Source organism: Eumetopias jubatus, unplaced genomic scaffold (genome assembly GCF_037043125.1).
Source record: "Eumetopias jubatus isolate StellerSeaLion01/CBP00866 unplaced genomic scaffold, mEumJub1_p1.0 scaffold_2, whole genome shotgun sequence".
NCBI classification, from domain to species: domain Eukaryota; kingdom Metazoa; phylum Chordata; class Mammalia; order Carnivora; family Otariidae; genus Eumetopias; species Eumetopias jubatus.
In genome coordinates, this window is record NW_028274808.1 from 81,233,392 (window position 1) to 81,250,415 (window position 17,024).

A 17,024-nucleotide genomic window follows, 5' to 3' on the forward strand; every position below is an offset into this window, starting at 1 on the left:
AGAGAGGCTGGGTACATTTTCAGCCAGAAACCCTGAAGTCTGTGTCTCTGTGATTGGGGAGGGGTTGGTCTGTTAACCTCTTGGGACCTTAGTTCCCTCACTCATAAAATGAAGAGAGTAGTAATACCTATCTCCTGTGATCTATGGTAGGATCTATGTTAACTATGCAAATGCTAGGTGTGTGCATTATTTTTAGGGAGGTTTATAGAATAATCCTGGGGGGAGGGGGTACTTAAAAGGGATCTCAGCATGACTGATGACACTTTGCTCTAAAGAGGGCTTTTTTTTTTTATCAATTAATTCATCCTTCCCCATATTTAGAATTGGAAACTTGGAGTCATTTTCTCCCAATGGCTTTCCCATTTGTTTCCCATACGAGCCTTTATCTTGCATCCTGTATAAATCCTCAAAAAGTTGATTTGTTTCCTTTAAATGGCAGCCCAGCTCCATTGAGTGCGTGAACTCACAGATATACATAATTTATAATCAAAGTGGCTCAGGTCCTAAAATGTTTGAAACAAACAGAGAAGGGGCCTCTTGATTAGTGGGGTTTCCTCCTTGTGTTGAAAGTGGAGTATCTGGAAACTTGAAAGAGACATAAACAGAAGTCAAAGTAAGGGCTGGGAAAGTCTCTTACAAATGGAACTCCATATGTGCACAGATCTTTGTGTTAGTAAGAATGAAGTAAAGACTAGGCTGTGAATTGTAATTGGTTCCTTTTTTCTTAGCAGTTTCCCCAAAGAAAAAAGAAAACATCTTTAATTCCACCTTTTTCTGTAGAAAGAGAATGGGTTTTTTAAAAGTAAGATAACAAAAACTATGACAATTATTCAGTCATATTAATCTTAAAATATAGGCTTTATGCACTGTTTTTAGTATAAATATTTCTGATATTTAGACCCAGAGTGTTTGGGAAATTAAAACTTGGGCAAATGAGTGTTTCCCACAGGTTTTTTTGTGATCCGTTATTAGCTATATTTACATTTCCCCAGCACATTAGTAGTTTTATGTCATTCTTGACATTGTCAGAACGAAAACCAGGTATGACATGCCTGCAAATTTATAATCCAGCAACATGCTAGCTTGCTAGCTTGCCTCTTGTTTTTTTAAGTGTCTTATTGAAGTTCTGTTAAGTCTGGTTGTACTAACAATGCTGAATTTTTTTCTCAAATCTTATGTAACATTTATTGTGACGAATACTTCTAGAAGCTACTTATATCTTCAGGGAGCATCAGCTTAAGGTTGCTCTCTCTAGAAATTGGGATTTGCTTCTAGGGCTTCAGTAGTTTCTTATCTCTTTCCTAGCCTCACCTTAGAATTTTAAAAAGTTTTAAAATAAAAGATACAGAAGCATTTTAAAAAGTACATAACTTTCTATTATTCCTTCCCAAAGAATCAAAGTTTCAGGCTTAACAGAAAACACACCACTTAATTATTCTGTTGTGACTAACTAGGATGCTTTTGGAAGAGGGTTTTATAAAGGGTTCTGGAAGAAAGGCATAGGGCGAGAGAAGCTTTAGGAGGTGGCCAGCAACACCCGCCACCCTGCACCCCCACCACCTCCAGGAAATGGTTGAAAGGGGAGAAATATGCTAAATAAACAAAGTCCTCTTAGGATCTACCTTCCTTGCTGAGGTCAGAATTACATGATGATTGCTCCAGAGACCATCATTATTCTCTTTGGTTCAGATTCTGATGGCACTGTCCCCAAAGGGCCAAATTTTATTTTATTTTATTTATTTTTAATTTTTTTAAAGTAATCTCTGTGCCCAACGTGGGGCTCGAACTCATGACCCTGAGATCAGTAGTTGCATGTTGTACTGACTGAGCTGGCCGGGCACCCCGAAGGGCCAGATTTTAAGCACTTTTCTGAAATGTACTCCTCCTTTAGTAATGGCACAGTCCAAATGAATAATTATCACAGACACCTCAGTAAGTGCTATGGTGTAGATAGCAAAGCTTTTATCTCCAGGCCTTATTCCCAGTCTGAGGATCAGATCCAGGAAAAACACTTCTGATTGCCTTTGGTGGAATATTTTGGGATTCGTAGTTTTTGTTTCCCACGGGTAATAGTAAAGCACCATCAGATGTCACTTAATTTGTAGACAACATATTTTATTCATGCCATAGATATATATTGAGTGCCTGCAATGTGCCAGGCACTGTTCTAGGCACTCAAGGTACATCAGTGTTAAAACAAAGATCATTGCCTTCTTGAAGCCTACCTTTGAGTTGGGGGAACAGATCATAATGGTTAACATAATAAATAAGAAAATTATATGGTATGTAACTAGTCTGCTTGGGCTGCCATGACAAAATACCAAAGATGTGGTGGCTTGAACAAAAGAAATTTACTTCTCACAGTTCTGGAGGCTGGAAGTCTGATAAGGTGTTGGGAGGATTGGTTTCTCCTGAGGCTTCTCTTTTTGGCTTGAAGATGGCCACCTTCTTGCTGGGTCGTCCCACAATCTTTCTTCCGTCTGCATGCATCCCTGGTATCTCTTATAGGACATCCATCATACTGGATTAGGGCCCCACCCTCATGGCCTCATTGAACTGTAATTACCTCCCTGTCTCCAAATGTAGCCGCATTGTGGGTTAGAGTTTCAACATAAGAATTGGTGGGAATGGGCACAATTCAGTCCTTAACCAGAAGTTACCAGGTGGTAAGTTTTTTGGAAAAAAAGGAAGGTAAGAGTAAGGTAAGAGAGATTGGGAGCATCATGGGGTGGGAATTGCAGTTCTGAACAGGATGGTCAGGATAGACTTCATTGAGAAGGTGGCACTTGAAGGTCAAGTTTACATTCAAGTGTTGTTATAGCAAAGGGACCAGAAGTGGAGGAATGGTGTGGTGGAGGTAGGTAAGGTGGAGGCACAGAGCGGGCAGCTCGTGGAACTAGTTCTAGTCCCAGCTCTGCATCTTTCTGGTGGTAAAACTTCCAAATGTCACCTTAGCCCTCCAGAGTCCAGTTTCTAAATATGCTGGTCTGTGTGAACTTGTGATTCCAGAATGTACACCTTTAGAGGGCACAAGGGAGAAAGGACTTTGTGCTTGGGTACAGGCTAGGGTAGGTGGTGAGCAACAAGTTAGAAGTGCTTACTTTGGAGATTTATTTTCATCTTCTTATTTGTTAAGCAGGAATGGGCTTCGGGTTCACTCTCATGAGTGTTCCTAAGAATTCTGTATTAGGATGAGATCTTCTTTCTCAAAAGACATCTGATATAACCAACCTAAAGTTCCTACTGCATGGCCCATTAAAGGGGAGCAAGCTGCCCGGGAAAGTGGCCAGTGGTGGCAGAGGATACTTGTCCTCCTTCATGGTCTTTCCCAGGGAGTGTGTAGCTCAGTGGGTGAAGGCCTGCTATGGTGTAGCCAAGCCACAGAAGCCATCCCATAATAGGCCAGTTAGCTCTGCCCTGACCACATACTCCACACCAACCAACCATGCTAAAAATGGAAAAAGGACATTAGTGGAAAAACTGGTGAAATCTGAATAAAATCTGGAGTTTAGCTCATAGCAACGTGAATTTCTTAGTTCTGACAAACGCACCATGCTTGTGTAAGATGTGAACATCCGAGAACCCTGGGCAAAGAATATATGGGAACTCCTTGAGCCATCTTTCCAACATTTCTGTAAGTCTAAAATTATTTCAAAATAAAAGATTTTCTTTAAAAAAATAAAAGTGCCCATCATGGTCTCAGAGATGACTTGAGCTACAGATAACGGGTTTATTCACAGTGACTGGAAAAATAGTTCCAAGTGCATGCCCCAGTGTTCGTGGGTCAGGAGTGTCAGTTCACAATAAGGCAAAGAGGGATATCTCTAGTCTGAGCTTCTCTCTGGCGAATTCTTCATCACCTTACCACCCCACCCCAGGTTTTTGCTTTGGGTATTGCGTCTGACTCATGTTTATATTGAGTATTTTATGGCAGAATAATTGCCGGAAAGCATTATTTTATAATAGGGTTAAGTGGGGGAGAAGCCTCATAGGTCAGGGAGGCCGCAGCATATACAGGAAAGAAGATACTTAGGGAAACCAGAGAGAAAAATGTCCACTTTGTAGAGGCAGCACTTCTTAAAATATGATAGCTTCCAAAGATTCAGAAGCCCACATTCTTCAGAGCCACGTGCTCATGGAGTGTATTGTATTTTTTTCTGCCCAGGTCCCAGCCTGTTTTGATCGGGTTGTGGTCCCTCCTGCTGTCAGCACAGTGTGATGGTGCATTCCGTATTTCATTAAGTCCGGGAGCAGCTAAGAGGGGGAGTGGCCTTTTGTATATGTATATATATATATATATACACAATACCTTTCTTCTTTTGACAGCTGCAAATCAGAAGGAGCCCATGAATCTTAATTTTAAAGTGAAAGAGGAGCCCAAGGAAGAGGAGGCCTTAAGTGCCACTTTGCCTCGGTCCAGCTATGTGTTCAGCCCGGAATCGGAAGTGCCAGCCCCGAGCATCTCTGAGGACACCCTTAAGCCCCAGGAAGGGAAGGGGAATGTGCTAAGGCGGGATATGTCTGTCAAAGCAGCATCTGAACTTCTCATGAAACTATCAGGTACTTGATTTATTCTAAAATATTCATGTTCTGATCATTTCATTTGCAGCCAACTGGGCTGCTTCCTGCATGGGTTATAATTAGGCTCACGGTAGCAATATCGCATTATTGAGGCGAATTCAGGAATGATTGGGTGGCTTGGCTTGCATTCCTGCGTTGTGTGTACGAGTTTGTTTGCAGATGTTGTCTGTGTACCTGTCTTGTTAAATACAGCCTTCTTTTCCTGGAAATTGTTGGAAAACACTGCTGCTTTCTAAGATGATGCAGGTCATAATCTTAAGAGCATTCTAACGACATTCAAAGCACTTCTGCTAATTGATCAAAATATCTATTCTTTCTTAATAGAAGACCTTTCTTTTTGTGTGTATTTATGCTGTATTCTTTAGGAACCATTAAAAATATTTTTCTTAATAAATAGTTGAGATGGCGCTTGTAGTAATTAGCAATAGAGTAGCAATAAGAGATTTTACAAAGAGAAAATTTCATAGTGGACTATTACAATAATTAATCTAAGTTCTTAAGATGAATGGATAATTTTTTAGTAGTATTTAAATGTAATCTGCCTGTCAGAGAAGGAAAATTGATTATAATTTGGAATTCATATATTCTGGGTTCTTTTCCAGTCTCCCATCTGCCCCTTCAGAACAGGTAAAAATTTAGTGTCTTTTAAATTCAAGAGTATGACTTTTAGAGCATGGGAAGAAAAGTCGTATCAATAATAATATACTTACCAAGTCATATCCCAGCCTCAGTTAAAAGGTAATTTTTTAGAAACTATATTCAAAATGCTAATATGAATCAAAAGGTGTTTTCAGTTTGTAACTCCCTGTGTTTGGAAGATGAAAGCAAGAGATACATTAGGGATGCTCCTTCCCTATAATTTCCTCGGCAATTCTGACTGTGCTTCTGGTTGACCAATAGGTTGGAAAGCAAGAAATTAATAGTGATTTACTTAGAGCCTTATATCAGAACAGTTGAAATTCCTGTATTTGCCAGCTGGTGGGGTTAAGAATTCTTTCCTTTGATGTTAATTTAGAACACACTGGAACTTCAAGGGTACATGATTTATGATAGATAAAGCAGAGTGCAGTTATGACATCCTTATTATGGCCCCCTTTTTCTAAACTTCACAGTGTTAGAACAGCTTCCCTTTAGCAGATGGGAGGCCTAGCAGGACTGTGCTGATTGCTGAAAGCTGAAAGTTTAAAAATATGATGTTCAGGCCAACATATTTTCTTATACTCAAGCCCTCCTTCCTGTGTCAAAAGGTCTCAGTGACATAGAGTAATATGTCTGTTGTTTTTCCAGTCAATTCAAAGGGGTCACACAGCTCTCTGATTCTTCTTCCATCGCACAGGCTTTCACATTGCAGTGACCCTCTTCCAACAGTGACTCCGGTCGGTAGGATCCCAGTGTATGCTATTTCTGTTTCAGAGTTTGCTGGGCAACCAGTATTGTGAGCAGAGAGAGATGGGGTGGCAACAGAAGATAATATGCAAAAATGAGATTTCAGGGAAGATTTTCTTTAAGGAAAACATTTTCTCCTAATCCTTCTAGGTGATATGATTTTGGACACTGAAGTATGAAATCATTTCCTAGATAATAATGAGATCCCTCAAATAGAATATGGTCATACAGCCATGCACATTTAATGATACTTGTGGACAGCAATGGTCCTTCTAAACGTTTATGTTGACTTTTGTCGAGTTTATGTGCTGTGGAGTTCAACGACAGTTGATTGGATGACATAGTCATATTTCCAAAGGGCACCTATCCTGCTTCCTAGTGTGGAATGAACACTTGTTTGAAAGACTAAGATAACTAATTTTTTTTTTGCCTTGAAAAAAATCCCCCAACGTTCTTTGTGTGAGAGACTTCAGCTGAAGAAATAGCATCCCAGCCCCTCTCCTCTAGATTCACATGGTCTAGTCGGAAGTAGTCCAGGGCAATGGAATCCATTCAGTAAACGTTTTGCACTTCGAACTCTGTACTTCTACATTCTAGCAGACTATGTTCAGGTAAACTGTGAAGAAGTTTCCAAGTTAGTCCTAGAAATAAACATGTGACTTAAAAAAAAAAAGTGCCTTTTCATTCCTAAGCCCCAAGGTAAAGGGGACTCACCCTTTATTGGATTTACAGTGGATATTAGAGTTTCTGATCATGGATGGATCGGTGCTCTTGGAAGAAGGATGTGAGGGAAAAACTTCCTATCCTCTCTTTCCTCAAGCTGCAATTTAGCAATTTCAATGTTAATGTCCTGAAAGACACCCACGTAAAGAACTTGTCAGTGTCTTCAAGTCCCCCTTTCCATGATAGTTCCTGTCCCTCTATAGACAAGAGGGGTAATTCATCTCCCAAAGCAGCCATGCAGGTTAGTGAGGGATGCCTTAGGTTCACCTGAGCTGATACCCCAAAGACTGGCTGTGGGCACTCTCATGAACACAAGTCCCTATTGCTTCCTGCCTTGCAAATTTCCATGTATAGTCTTCTGCCACACTGAGGAAAGTCCTTTTGGCCAGGAAGAGTTGGGTGAGTGAGACAAGTATGCCCCATGCATTATCACACATTTTGTTTCTTCTTCCAGTTTTGGCCAAAGGAATAGCTAAGATGTGGAATAAAAGGATTTTTCTTGTTTGTTGTTTCTTTCCTTGAGATTAGAAGCTTTGATCTGTAGTGTAGGCTATCCTCTTAGTCTTTTCACTGAATTAATAAGGGGAAACTGGTCAACAATTTTGGCAGGTTCATTTCCAGTTTTAAATTAATTTATGTTAACTCCTTAATGATGGATGTTGGGCACGGGGCCCAGTCAAACATCATGTGAAACCTTCCCGGGTGGAGAAACATCTGTAGGTATATTGTTTTCCAAATTGACATTTACATTTTATGGGAAAAACACAGATGAGGTAGAGGCTAGGCTAAGTTTTTCATTCACTGTGTGTTTGGGAAAATCTGAGTTTTCTTCCTTCCTGCGGCTCAAATTCTACTTCCAGTTGTTAATTGGGAAGTCAAGTGCCTGACAGCTGGGCCAAGTAAATTGATTACCATAAAGAAAGCAACCCACTCTGAGGAAACCGCTGGATGTCTGTGACTACCTATTGTTATGTGACACAAGGCAGCCAAAACAATCAGACTTTTTTGCTGAAGCACAGAGTTGCCAAAGATAATTCCCAGAAGCCTTGATTCAAGGAGGCCAAAATCCTGAAGTTCATTACAGAGGATCTGTAACATTAGACAGACGAAGAGAATCCTGTCACTATGAAACCCTGGTTTTGCAACGTCGAGTAACCTCACCAACTTGTGGAACAGATGTGTTATCACAGACGTGATGCAATGCTGAAGGTGACACAAAACTTGATCTGTTTTGTCTCTGTCGTACTGTAAGAGGAGTGGGTAGACACACAGAGATAAAGAAATGCCCCTTCTCCTTTTGGGAAGCCACATGTTTGTGTGGGAATGAATACATAAAATGTACCATGTAGGTGGTTGAACCTAGAAGTAGCAGGTTAAGAATACCATTTTAAACATGTAAATTCCACAAAAATAAAAGCTGAAGTTATTTCAGTAACATTAATGAAAAATTAAGCACTTAAGTATATCTAACATGGTAAATAAAACTTCATATTAGATCTCAATTTGAGACACTTCTATAGGTTTTCTTATTTCCGTGCACAAGGAACAAAACCAAGTGGATTTCTCTTCATTTCTGATTTATATTCATTTATCCCAGTCTAGTCTTGGAGAGAAATATAAATTATAATTGCCTCATGTAGAAAAATCTAAGCAGGCATTGATTTGAAATACACAGAGATGTGTAGGGTTCAGGGAATCTCCTGAGTAAGATAGGGCTTCAGCTGTGAAATATATATATATATAATAATTATATATTATAATTATTATATATATAATAATTTTTCTTTTAAAGTAGTGTCTGTCCCCAATGTGGGGCTCAAACTCACGACCCCGAAATCAAGAGTCACAGGCTCCACCAGCTGAGCCAGCCAGGCTCCCCATGGCTATGAAATATTTAGAAGCAGGTAAACTTGGGTAGGATGAAGTTTAAGGTGAGGTTACTCTCTTCAGTGAACTGAAACAGAGAGGAAAGAGATCCCAAAATTGACTTTATTAACAGTTTTAATTAGGGCCCTTTGGGTTGTACATAATAAATCCTCTTCTGCCAGTTTAGGCAAGCGAGGGGAATTTAATAGAAGGTACAGGTTTGGGGTTAACTTATGGAACCCCAGGGCAGGGATATAGAAGGGTGTGAGTCCTTCACTGAAACCAGGGTCTGGAGGACCACGTGGAAACCAGGAAGCTCTCACTCCCTACCTCATCCCTGCTTCTCTGCACGTACAGATGGACCTTTTCTGTTACATAGCTCACATGGTGGAAAATGGCAATTTCTTGCAGCTTCTGAGTTTGCCTCTTGTTCAAAAGAGGAATTCCAAATTCCAGTTGATTGCCTCAGCTGCAGTTGGGATCCACCAGTGGACATTTGTACTGTCACTAGGGATAAGGGCATCTGGGGCAGACATGGCTGCGGTCATATAGGATGGCTGCGAGGGAGAAGAACCGCCAGAAATGCATCTTGGGTGGGCAAGAATGAGGGTGGCATGAAACCAGGAAGATAAACAATATGTATGAACCAGAAAAATTTGAGGAGCAGATTATGGTAATTGCTGTTATTTAAGTATTGAATGTAAATGTGTTTTGGCCTTTGGATGACTTTTACCTTTCTTTTCCGGTAGAGTCTTGGGGAAGACCTGCCCAGCCAGTACTTTGCCTAGCCAGCCTCTCAACTCTGTAGGTACTGAAGCAGGGTTTCTCAAAGTGTGGTCCTCAGATTGGCAGAATCAGCATGGGTGGGGGAGAATAGGGAAATTTTCAAAATGCAAATTCTTGAGCTCTACTCTGGACCTCATTGACACTCTGAGGTTGGAGGCCCAGCTGTCTGTGTTTTTGCAAGCCCTTCATGTGATCCTGACGGCTGAGTTTTGAAAAGCACCGTGCTGAGGAAATGGTTAATTAAAGAAATAAGTTTTGTCCGTCTGAGAATACCACCTTAGGTTAAAGCTGACAGAGGACAGTGCTCTATCAAATGTGCATTTTACTTTTTAAAAAGAGCATCTCTTCAGTAGAGATTCTTTCTAACTTATTATGAAGTATGGTATCTGGAAAACCTTTTTTTGGAAGGGCACATGTACCTAATAAACCAAGATAGTGTTCCTTGTGAGCCTCAGATTAATACTGCTTTTTTCAGTGTTAAATTTCGTGATTATTCCTGGGCGATATTGGCTTTTGTTTTCTTTTGTTTTTAAGAGGAAAGAGTTCCTCCTCTCCCCCTCCCCAGCAAATCAAAGACCATGTCAGAGACTGTTCTATTCTAAAGAATTCCAGGAGATAAATAAGAGATTTTAGCTAAACCATTTCTTAGGGCAGTAACTATTCACTGTTCTATTTAGGATTTCTCCTTTGGAAAATTGTAGTCTATCAAACTTGATAAGCAAGATGGCTTCAGTAATAACCTACAAGGATGGAAAGTAGGTGTGTTAGTTTTTCTATTAATGTCAGCTCACACTGGCCTCCTTCGAACCTACACGTTATCTAATTAAGTGGTGGAAAGAACATGGGAGGCCCAGTCACACATAGCACCTGGTGGTTCTACGTCCTCACTCAGTCCTAAAGCGAACAGGTGGACATGGTAGCAAAGTTATGGAAAAGATGTAATGAATAATTGTGAAGTATTGGTTGAAAAGCATTTTGTTTATTTATTTCATTAATATTGTCTATCACCTTGTCAAATGCATGGTACTGAAGAATCTGAGAGCATAAAAATGTCAAGTGGCATAGTCTACTCAGCTGAAATGAGAAGTTCTCTTTTTCACTTCAACTTTTTTGAGCACCTGGAGAAATTGGTTGAATCCAGTGGTCTACTACTTTTCTAAGAATTTATATATGTCGCATTGTTATGTTTTCGAGGGGACTTCTAGACTGATTTTTAAGCACCATTTCATTTTTAAAAACATCTTTATTGGGAGATAATTCACATACCATGAAATTTACCAATTTAAAGTGTACAGTTCCGTGGTTTTCAGTATATTCACAGAGTTGTGCAACCATCATCACATCTAGTTATGAAACATTTTCATCACCCCAAAAAGAACTCTGTACCCATTAGCAGTCACTCCTTACCCATCCCCCTGTCACCCCCACCCTAGGCAACCGCTAATCTGCTATCTCTCTCTGTAGATTTGCCTGTTCTGTACATTTCATATGAATGAAAACATACAACATTCTTTTGTAACTGGCTTCTTTCACTTAGCATAATGTTTTTATTTTTTATTTTTATTTTTATTTTTTAAGATTTTATTTATTTATTTGACAGAGAGAGAGAGAGAGAGCACAAGTAGGCAGGCAGGCAGGCAGAGGCAGAGGGAGAAGCAGGCTCCCCGCTGAGCAGGGAGCCCGATGTGGGGCTCCATCCCAGGACCCTGGGATCATGACCTGAGCCGAAGGCAGACGCTTAACCGACTGAGCCACCCAGGCACCCCTAGCATAATGTTTTTAAAGTTCATCTCTGGGGGCGCCTGGGTGACTCAGTCAGTAAGCGTCTGCCTTCGGCTCAGGTCATGATCCCAGGTCCCTGGGATCGAGTCCTACATTGGGCTCCCTGCTCAGCGGGGAGCCTGCTTCTGCCCCTCTCCCCACTTGTGCTCTCCCTCCCTCTCTCTCTCTCTCTCTCTCTCTCTCTCTCTGTCAGATAAATAAATAAAATCTTAAAAAAACAAAAAAAAATAAAGTTCATCTGTGTTGTTCCTCTATGTATCAGTACTTTATTCCTTTTTGTGGCTGAATAATATTCCATTGGATATTATTGGAATAAATACACCAATAATGTAATGTTAATTTTATATGTGGTATAAAATGGATATATACCACATTTTGTTTATCAGGTCATCTGCTGAGGAACATTTGGTTGTTGCCCAACTTATGGCTGCTGTGAACGTTCATGTACAAGTTTTTTTGTGGACATATGTTTAGTTTCTCTTGGGTATATACCTAGGAGTGGAACTGCTGAATCAAATGGTAATTCTATGTTTAACATTTTGAGGAACTGCCAAGCTGTTTGCCAAAGCAGCTGCACCATTTTACATCCCCACCAGCAATGTATGAGAGTTCTAATTTTTCCATATCCTTGCCAAAACTTATTATTGTCTGTCTTTTTTATTATAGCCATCATACCAGGTAGGAACTAGTATCTCACTGTGGTTTCGATTTGCCTTTCCCTGATGCCTTAAGATGCTGAGCATTTTTTCATGTGCTTATTGGCCATTTGTGTATCTTCTTTGGAGAAGTGTCTGTTCAAGTCCTTTTCCTGCTTTTTGAGTTATTTGTCCTTTTATTCTTGAGTTGTAAAAGTTCCTTAGGTATGCTGAATATACGCCTCTTAGCAGATGTATGATTTGCAAATATTTTCTCCTATTCTGCTGATTGTCTTTTCATTTTCTTAATGGTATTATTTGTAGCACAATGGGTTTTAATTTTGATATAGTCCAGTTTATCTCTTTTCCTTTGTTGCTTGTGAGCACCATCACATTTTCCATAATTCCAGAAATTAAGTAAAAATGCAGAGTTGTTTAATATTAAAACGAAAGCCTGTCTTTACTTATATGAGGGCAGCATTTAATTTGCAGATATAAAGCCTATGAAAACTAATTTATTGACTACAGGCCTCCTAGTGGAATTGAGCTGTCTGATTTCTGTATTTGCAATAGCATTCTGTAGTTCAGCTAATGGCAAAGAATATTTGTATGTCAACTTTTTTTCTAAAGATTTACTTACTTATTTTAGAGACAGAGAGAGAGCAGGGGGAGGGGCAGAGAGAGAGAGAGGGAGAGAGAGAATCTCGAGTGGACTCCCCGCTGAGCACGGAACCCTCTGTGGAGCTCGATGTCATGACCCTGTGATCATGACCTGAGCCAAAATCAAGAATCAGATGCTTAAGTGACTGAGCCACCCAGGTACCCTGTATGTCAACTTTTTAAATGACTTATAACGAATGTGACTAGTAATGGGCTTCCAACTAATGGCCAGATCACTTTCCTCATGCCATATATATCCTAAGCAACTCCCGGGATATGCATGTGTATGTATATGTATGTGAATATGTATGTGTATATGAATATGTGTGTGTACATGTATATGTATGTACACACACATACAAAGAAATCCCATAACTGGGGGAGTTAAATCTTAAATAAGGAATTAGACTCTTCTTTTAGTACTTGGAAACTCAGTGAGAATTGAAGGTGTATGGAGTGTGAAAACCATGTCTTATACAAACAGGGACTAGATCACTTTAATAAGATAAAAATATGACATGTTTATATACTGAAAAGAATCCTTTTCTTGAAGGTCTAGATCTTGTTAAACTCAACGGAGATACAGTGGTATTATTTACCTGAATGAGGGGTTTGACCACAGCTGGAAGGGTTGAGGGTAGATGATGTGGAGGTGTTCCAGATTTTCCTTGATAATACTGAGGGAAGAAAATGAAGAATGACACCTAGAAAATGTGCTTGCTGTTGGGATAGTGTGCCCTCTTGATTCCTGTGTTGTTTTTGGTTTCCTGGTATAAATAACTACAGATGTTATCCACAACACAAACTGTGGCACAGAGAGACCACTAACAAATACTATTCGATGGTGACAACTCTACAAAGAAGCTTTATTGTCTGAGGGATCCAGTTGCAGTGTGGATGCAAATAGTTGAGCAACCAAACACATTCTATTCCATTTTTCACACAGAGGACAAAGGTCCCTGCCAGGTAAAAGCCGTGTACCCTACCACTGCTTTCGGATCTCCTCTACTGCTCTAGTATTTTATGGTTCTTACCTGGCCTTTTTACTATATGTTACCATAGTTACAGTCTTGTGAGGAAGAGCACGACCATTATTTCCCTCAACAAGAGCTCTAAAACATTCTCATTCCACAGTAGTTTTTCTCTTCATTGCCATATTAACCTTTCACCTTTCACTTATCCGTGTCAAGGATCGGGAACATTCACATGTATGGATAAACCTCATGGATTCTGTGCTCATCTGGGTACAAACTGGTATCACAGATCTAGCTCTGGAGAAGGGAACTCTTTCTCCACTGCCAGGAAGCCTGTCCACTGCTGAGTGGCCACATCACCCACTGAACAGGCTCAAGTGGTAGTGCCTGGGCCACTCACTGCACTGAGCACCGGAAGATACCCACAGTCTGAGCGCGATGGGCTCTGTTTCCCTTGGGTTAGGGGAGTGTCCAGAATGGCCCAAGAATGGGAGACTTCTGTGAAGCGAACGATTTCTCCTTTATGGCTTCTGTTCTTCTTTTTAAAATTTTTTTTCCTAAATTTGAAAAATTTTAGTGTTATATTAGTTTTAGGTATACAATTTAATGATTCAGTAATTTTGTATATTACTCAGTGCTCATCGAGGTAGGTGTACTCTTAATCTTTATCTGTTTCACCCATACCCCCACTCACTTTCCCTCTGGCAAGCACCAGTTTGTTCTCTGTATTTAAGAGTCTGATTTTTTTCTTTGTCTCTTTCTTTCTTTGTTTATTCATTTGTTTCTTAAATTCCACACATGAGTAAAACCATATGGTATTTGTCTTTCTCTGACTGACTTATTTTACTTAGCATTATACCCTCTAGGTCCATCCGTGTTGTTACAAATGGCAAGATCTCATTCTTTTTTATGGCTGAGTCATATTCTATTGTGTGTATGTGCATGTGTGTCTGTGTGTGTATACACACACATCACATCTTATTTATCCATTCATCTGTGGATGGACACTTGGGTTGCTTCCATATCTGAGCTATTGTAAATAACATAGGGGTGCATATGTATTTTTGAATTAGTGATTTCATTTCCTTTGGGTAAATACCCAGTAGTAGTGGTAATTCTATTTTTAGTCTTTTGAGGAGCCTCCATACTCTTTTCCACAATGGCTGCACCAGTTTGCATTCCCACCAACAGTGCAAGAGGGTTCCTTTTTCTCCAAATCGTCACTAACATCTGTTGTTTCTTGTGTTGTTGATTTTAGCCATTTTGACAGAAGGTATTATCTCATTGTGGTTTTGATTTGCATCTCCCTGATGAGTAGTGATGTTGAGCATCTTTTCATGTGTCCGTTGGCCATCTGTATGTCTATTTTGGAAAAATATTCATGTCTTCAGCCCATTTTTAATTGGATTATTAATTTTTTGGTGTTGAGTTGTGTAAGTTCTTTATATATTTTGGATAGTAATCCCTCATTGAATGTATTATTTGCAAACATTTTCTCCCATTCAGTAGGTTGCCTTTTTGTTTTGTTGATGTTTCCTTCCCTGCACAAAAGCTTTTTATTTTGGTGTAGTCCCAGTAGTTTACTTTTGCTTTTGTTTCCCTTGCTTCAGCAGGCATATCTAAAAAAATGTTTCTATAGCCAATGTTAAAGAAATTACTGTCTATGTTTTCTTCTAGGAGTTTTTTGGTTTCAGATCTCATATTTAGGTCTTTAATCCATTTTGAGTTTATTTTTGTGTATGGTGTAAAAAAATGATTCAGTTTCATTCTTTTGCATGTAGCTGTTCAGTTTTCCCAACACCATTTATTTCCCAACACCATTTCCCATTGTGTATTCTTGCCTTCTTTGTTGTAGATTAATTGATGATATAAGCATGGGTTTATTTTGGGGCTCTCTATCCTGTTCTGTTGATCTATGTGTCTGTTTTGGGCCAGTACCATACTGTTTTGATTACTACAGCTTTGTAGTATATCTTGAAATCTGGGATTGTGATACCTCCAGCTTTGTTCTTCTTTCTCAGTACTGTTTTGGCTATTCAGGGTCTTCTGTGGTTCTGTACAAATCTTAGTATTATTTGTTCTAGTTATGTGAAGAGTATTGTTGGTATGTTAATAGGAATTGCCTTAAATCTGTAGATTGCTTTGGGTAGTATGGGCATTTTAATGATACTACTTCTTCTAATCCATGAGCATGGAATATCTTTCCATTTGTTTCTGTCATCTTCAATTTCTTTCATCAATGTTTTATAGTTTTTGGAGTACAAGCCTTTTACCTCCTTTGTTAGGTGTATTCCTAGGTATTTTATTATTTTTGTACAATTATAAATAGGATGGTTTGCTTAATTTCTCTTTCTGTTACTTCATTATTAGTGTATAGAAATGCAGTGGGTTTCTGTATATTAATTTTGTATCCTGTGACTTTACTGAATTTATATTTCAGTTCTAGTAGTTTTTTGGTAGAGTTTTTAGAGTTTTCTATATATAGTATCATGTCATCTGCAGATAGTGAAAGTATTACTTCTTCCTCACCAATGTGAATGCTTTTTATTCCTTTTTGTTGTCTGATTGCCGTGGCTAGGACTTCTAGTACTGTGTTGAATAAATGTGGTGAGAGTGGACATCTCTGTCTTGTTCTTGATCTTAAAGGAAAAGCTGTCAGTTTTTCACCATTGAGTATGGTGTTAGCTGTGGGGTTTTTATGAATGGCCTTTATTATGTTGAGGTATGCTCCCTCTAAGCCTGCTTTGTTGAGAGCTTTGATCATGAATAGATGTTGTACTTTGCTTTTGCTGTATCTACTGAGATGATCAGATGGTTTTAATCTTTTCTCCTATTAATGTGATGTATCATGTTGATTAATTTGCAAATATTGAACCACCCTTGCATCCTTGAAATAAATCCCACTTGATTGTGGCGAATGGTTTTTTGAATGCGTTGTTGAATCAGTTTGCTAATATTTTTTTGAAGATTTTTGCATCTATGTTCATCAAAGATATTGGCCTATAGTTTTATTTTTGTAATGTTTTTCTCTGGTTCTGGTATCACGGTAATGCTGGCCCTGTAGAATGAATTTGGAAGCTTTCCTTCCTCTTCTATATTTTGGAATAGTTTTGAGAACAATAGGTATTAACTCTTCTTTAAATGTTTGGTAGAATTCACCTATGAAGCCATCTTGTCCTGGACTTTTGTTTGTTGGAAGTTTTTGATTACTGATTTAGTTTCATTACTAGTAATCAGTCTGTTCAAATTTTCTATTTGGTCCTGATCCAGTGTTAGAAGGTTGTATGTTTCTAGGAATTTATCCATTTCTTCTAGGTTATCCAATTTGTTGGTGTACAATTTTTCATAATCTCTTATAATCCTTTGTATTTCTGTAGTGTCAGTTACTATTTCTCCTTCATTTCTGATTTCATTTGAGTCCTCTTTCTTCCTTGGTGAGTCTGGCTAAAAGTTTATCAATTTTGTTTATCTTTTCAAAGAACCAGCTCCTGGTTTCATTGATCTGTTCTCTTGTTTTTTTAGTCTCTATTTCATTTATTTCTGCTCTAATCTTTATTATTTCCTTCCTCCTACTCACTTTAGGCTTTGTTTCTATTTCTCCCTTACGGCATCTGTTATTCTTACATGAAGA

General features: G+C 39.1%; 1 protein-coding gene across 3 annotated transcripts in view; it reads left to right on the forward strand.

The window, feature by feature from the left end:
- ZNF827 (zinc finger protein 827) overlaps positions 1–17,024 on the forward strand; it is a 171,762-nt gene that overhangs the window by 57,608 nt on the left and 97,130 nt on the right. For all 3 annotated transcript variants that reach the window (XR_015767772.1, XM_088021027.1, XM_088021028.1), the window contains exon 5: positions 4,327–4,560. Coding sequence is in view for 2 of the 3 variants with exons in the window: in XM_088021027.1 (XP_087877153.1) it covers positions 4,327–4,560 (234 nt within the window). In the remaining variant the exon portion in view is untranslated. The remainder of the gene's footprint in view (positions 1–4,326; positions 4,561–17,024) is intronic.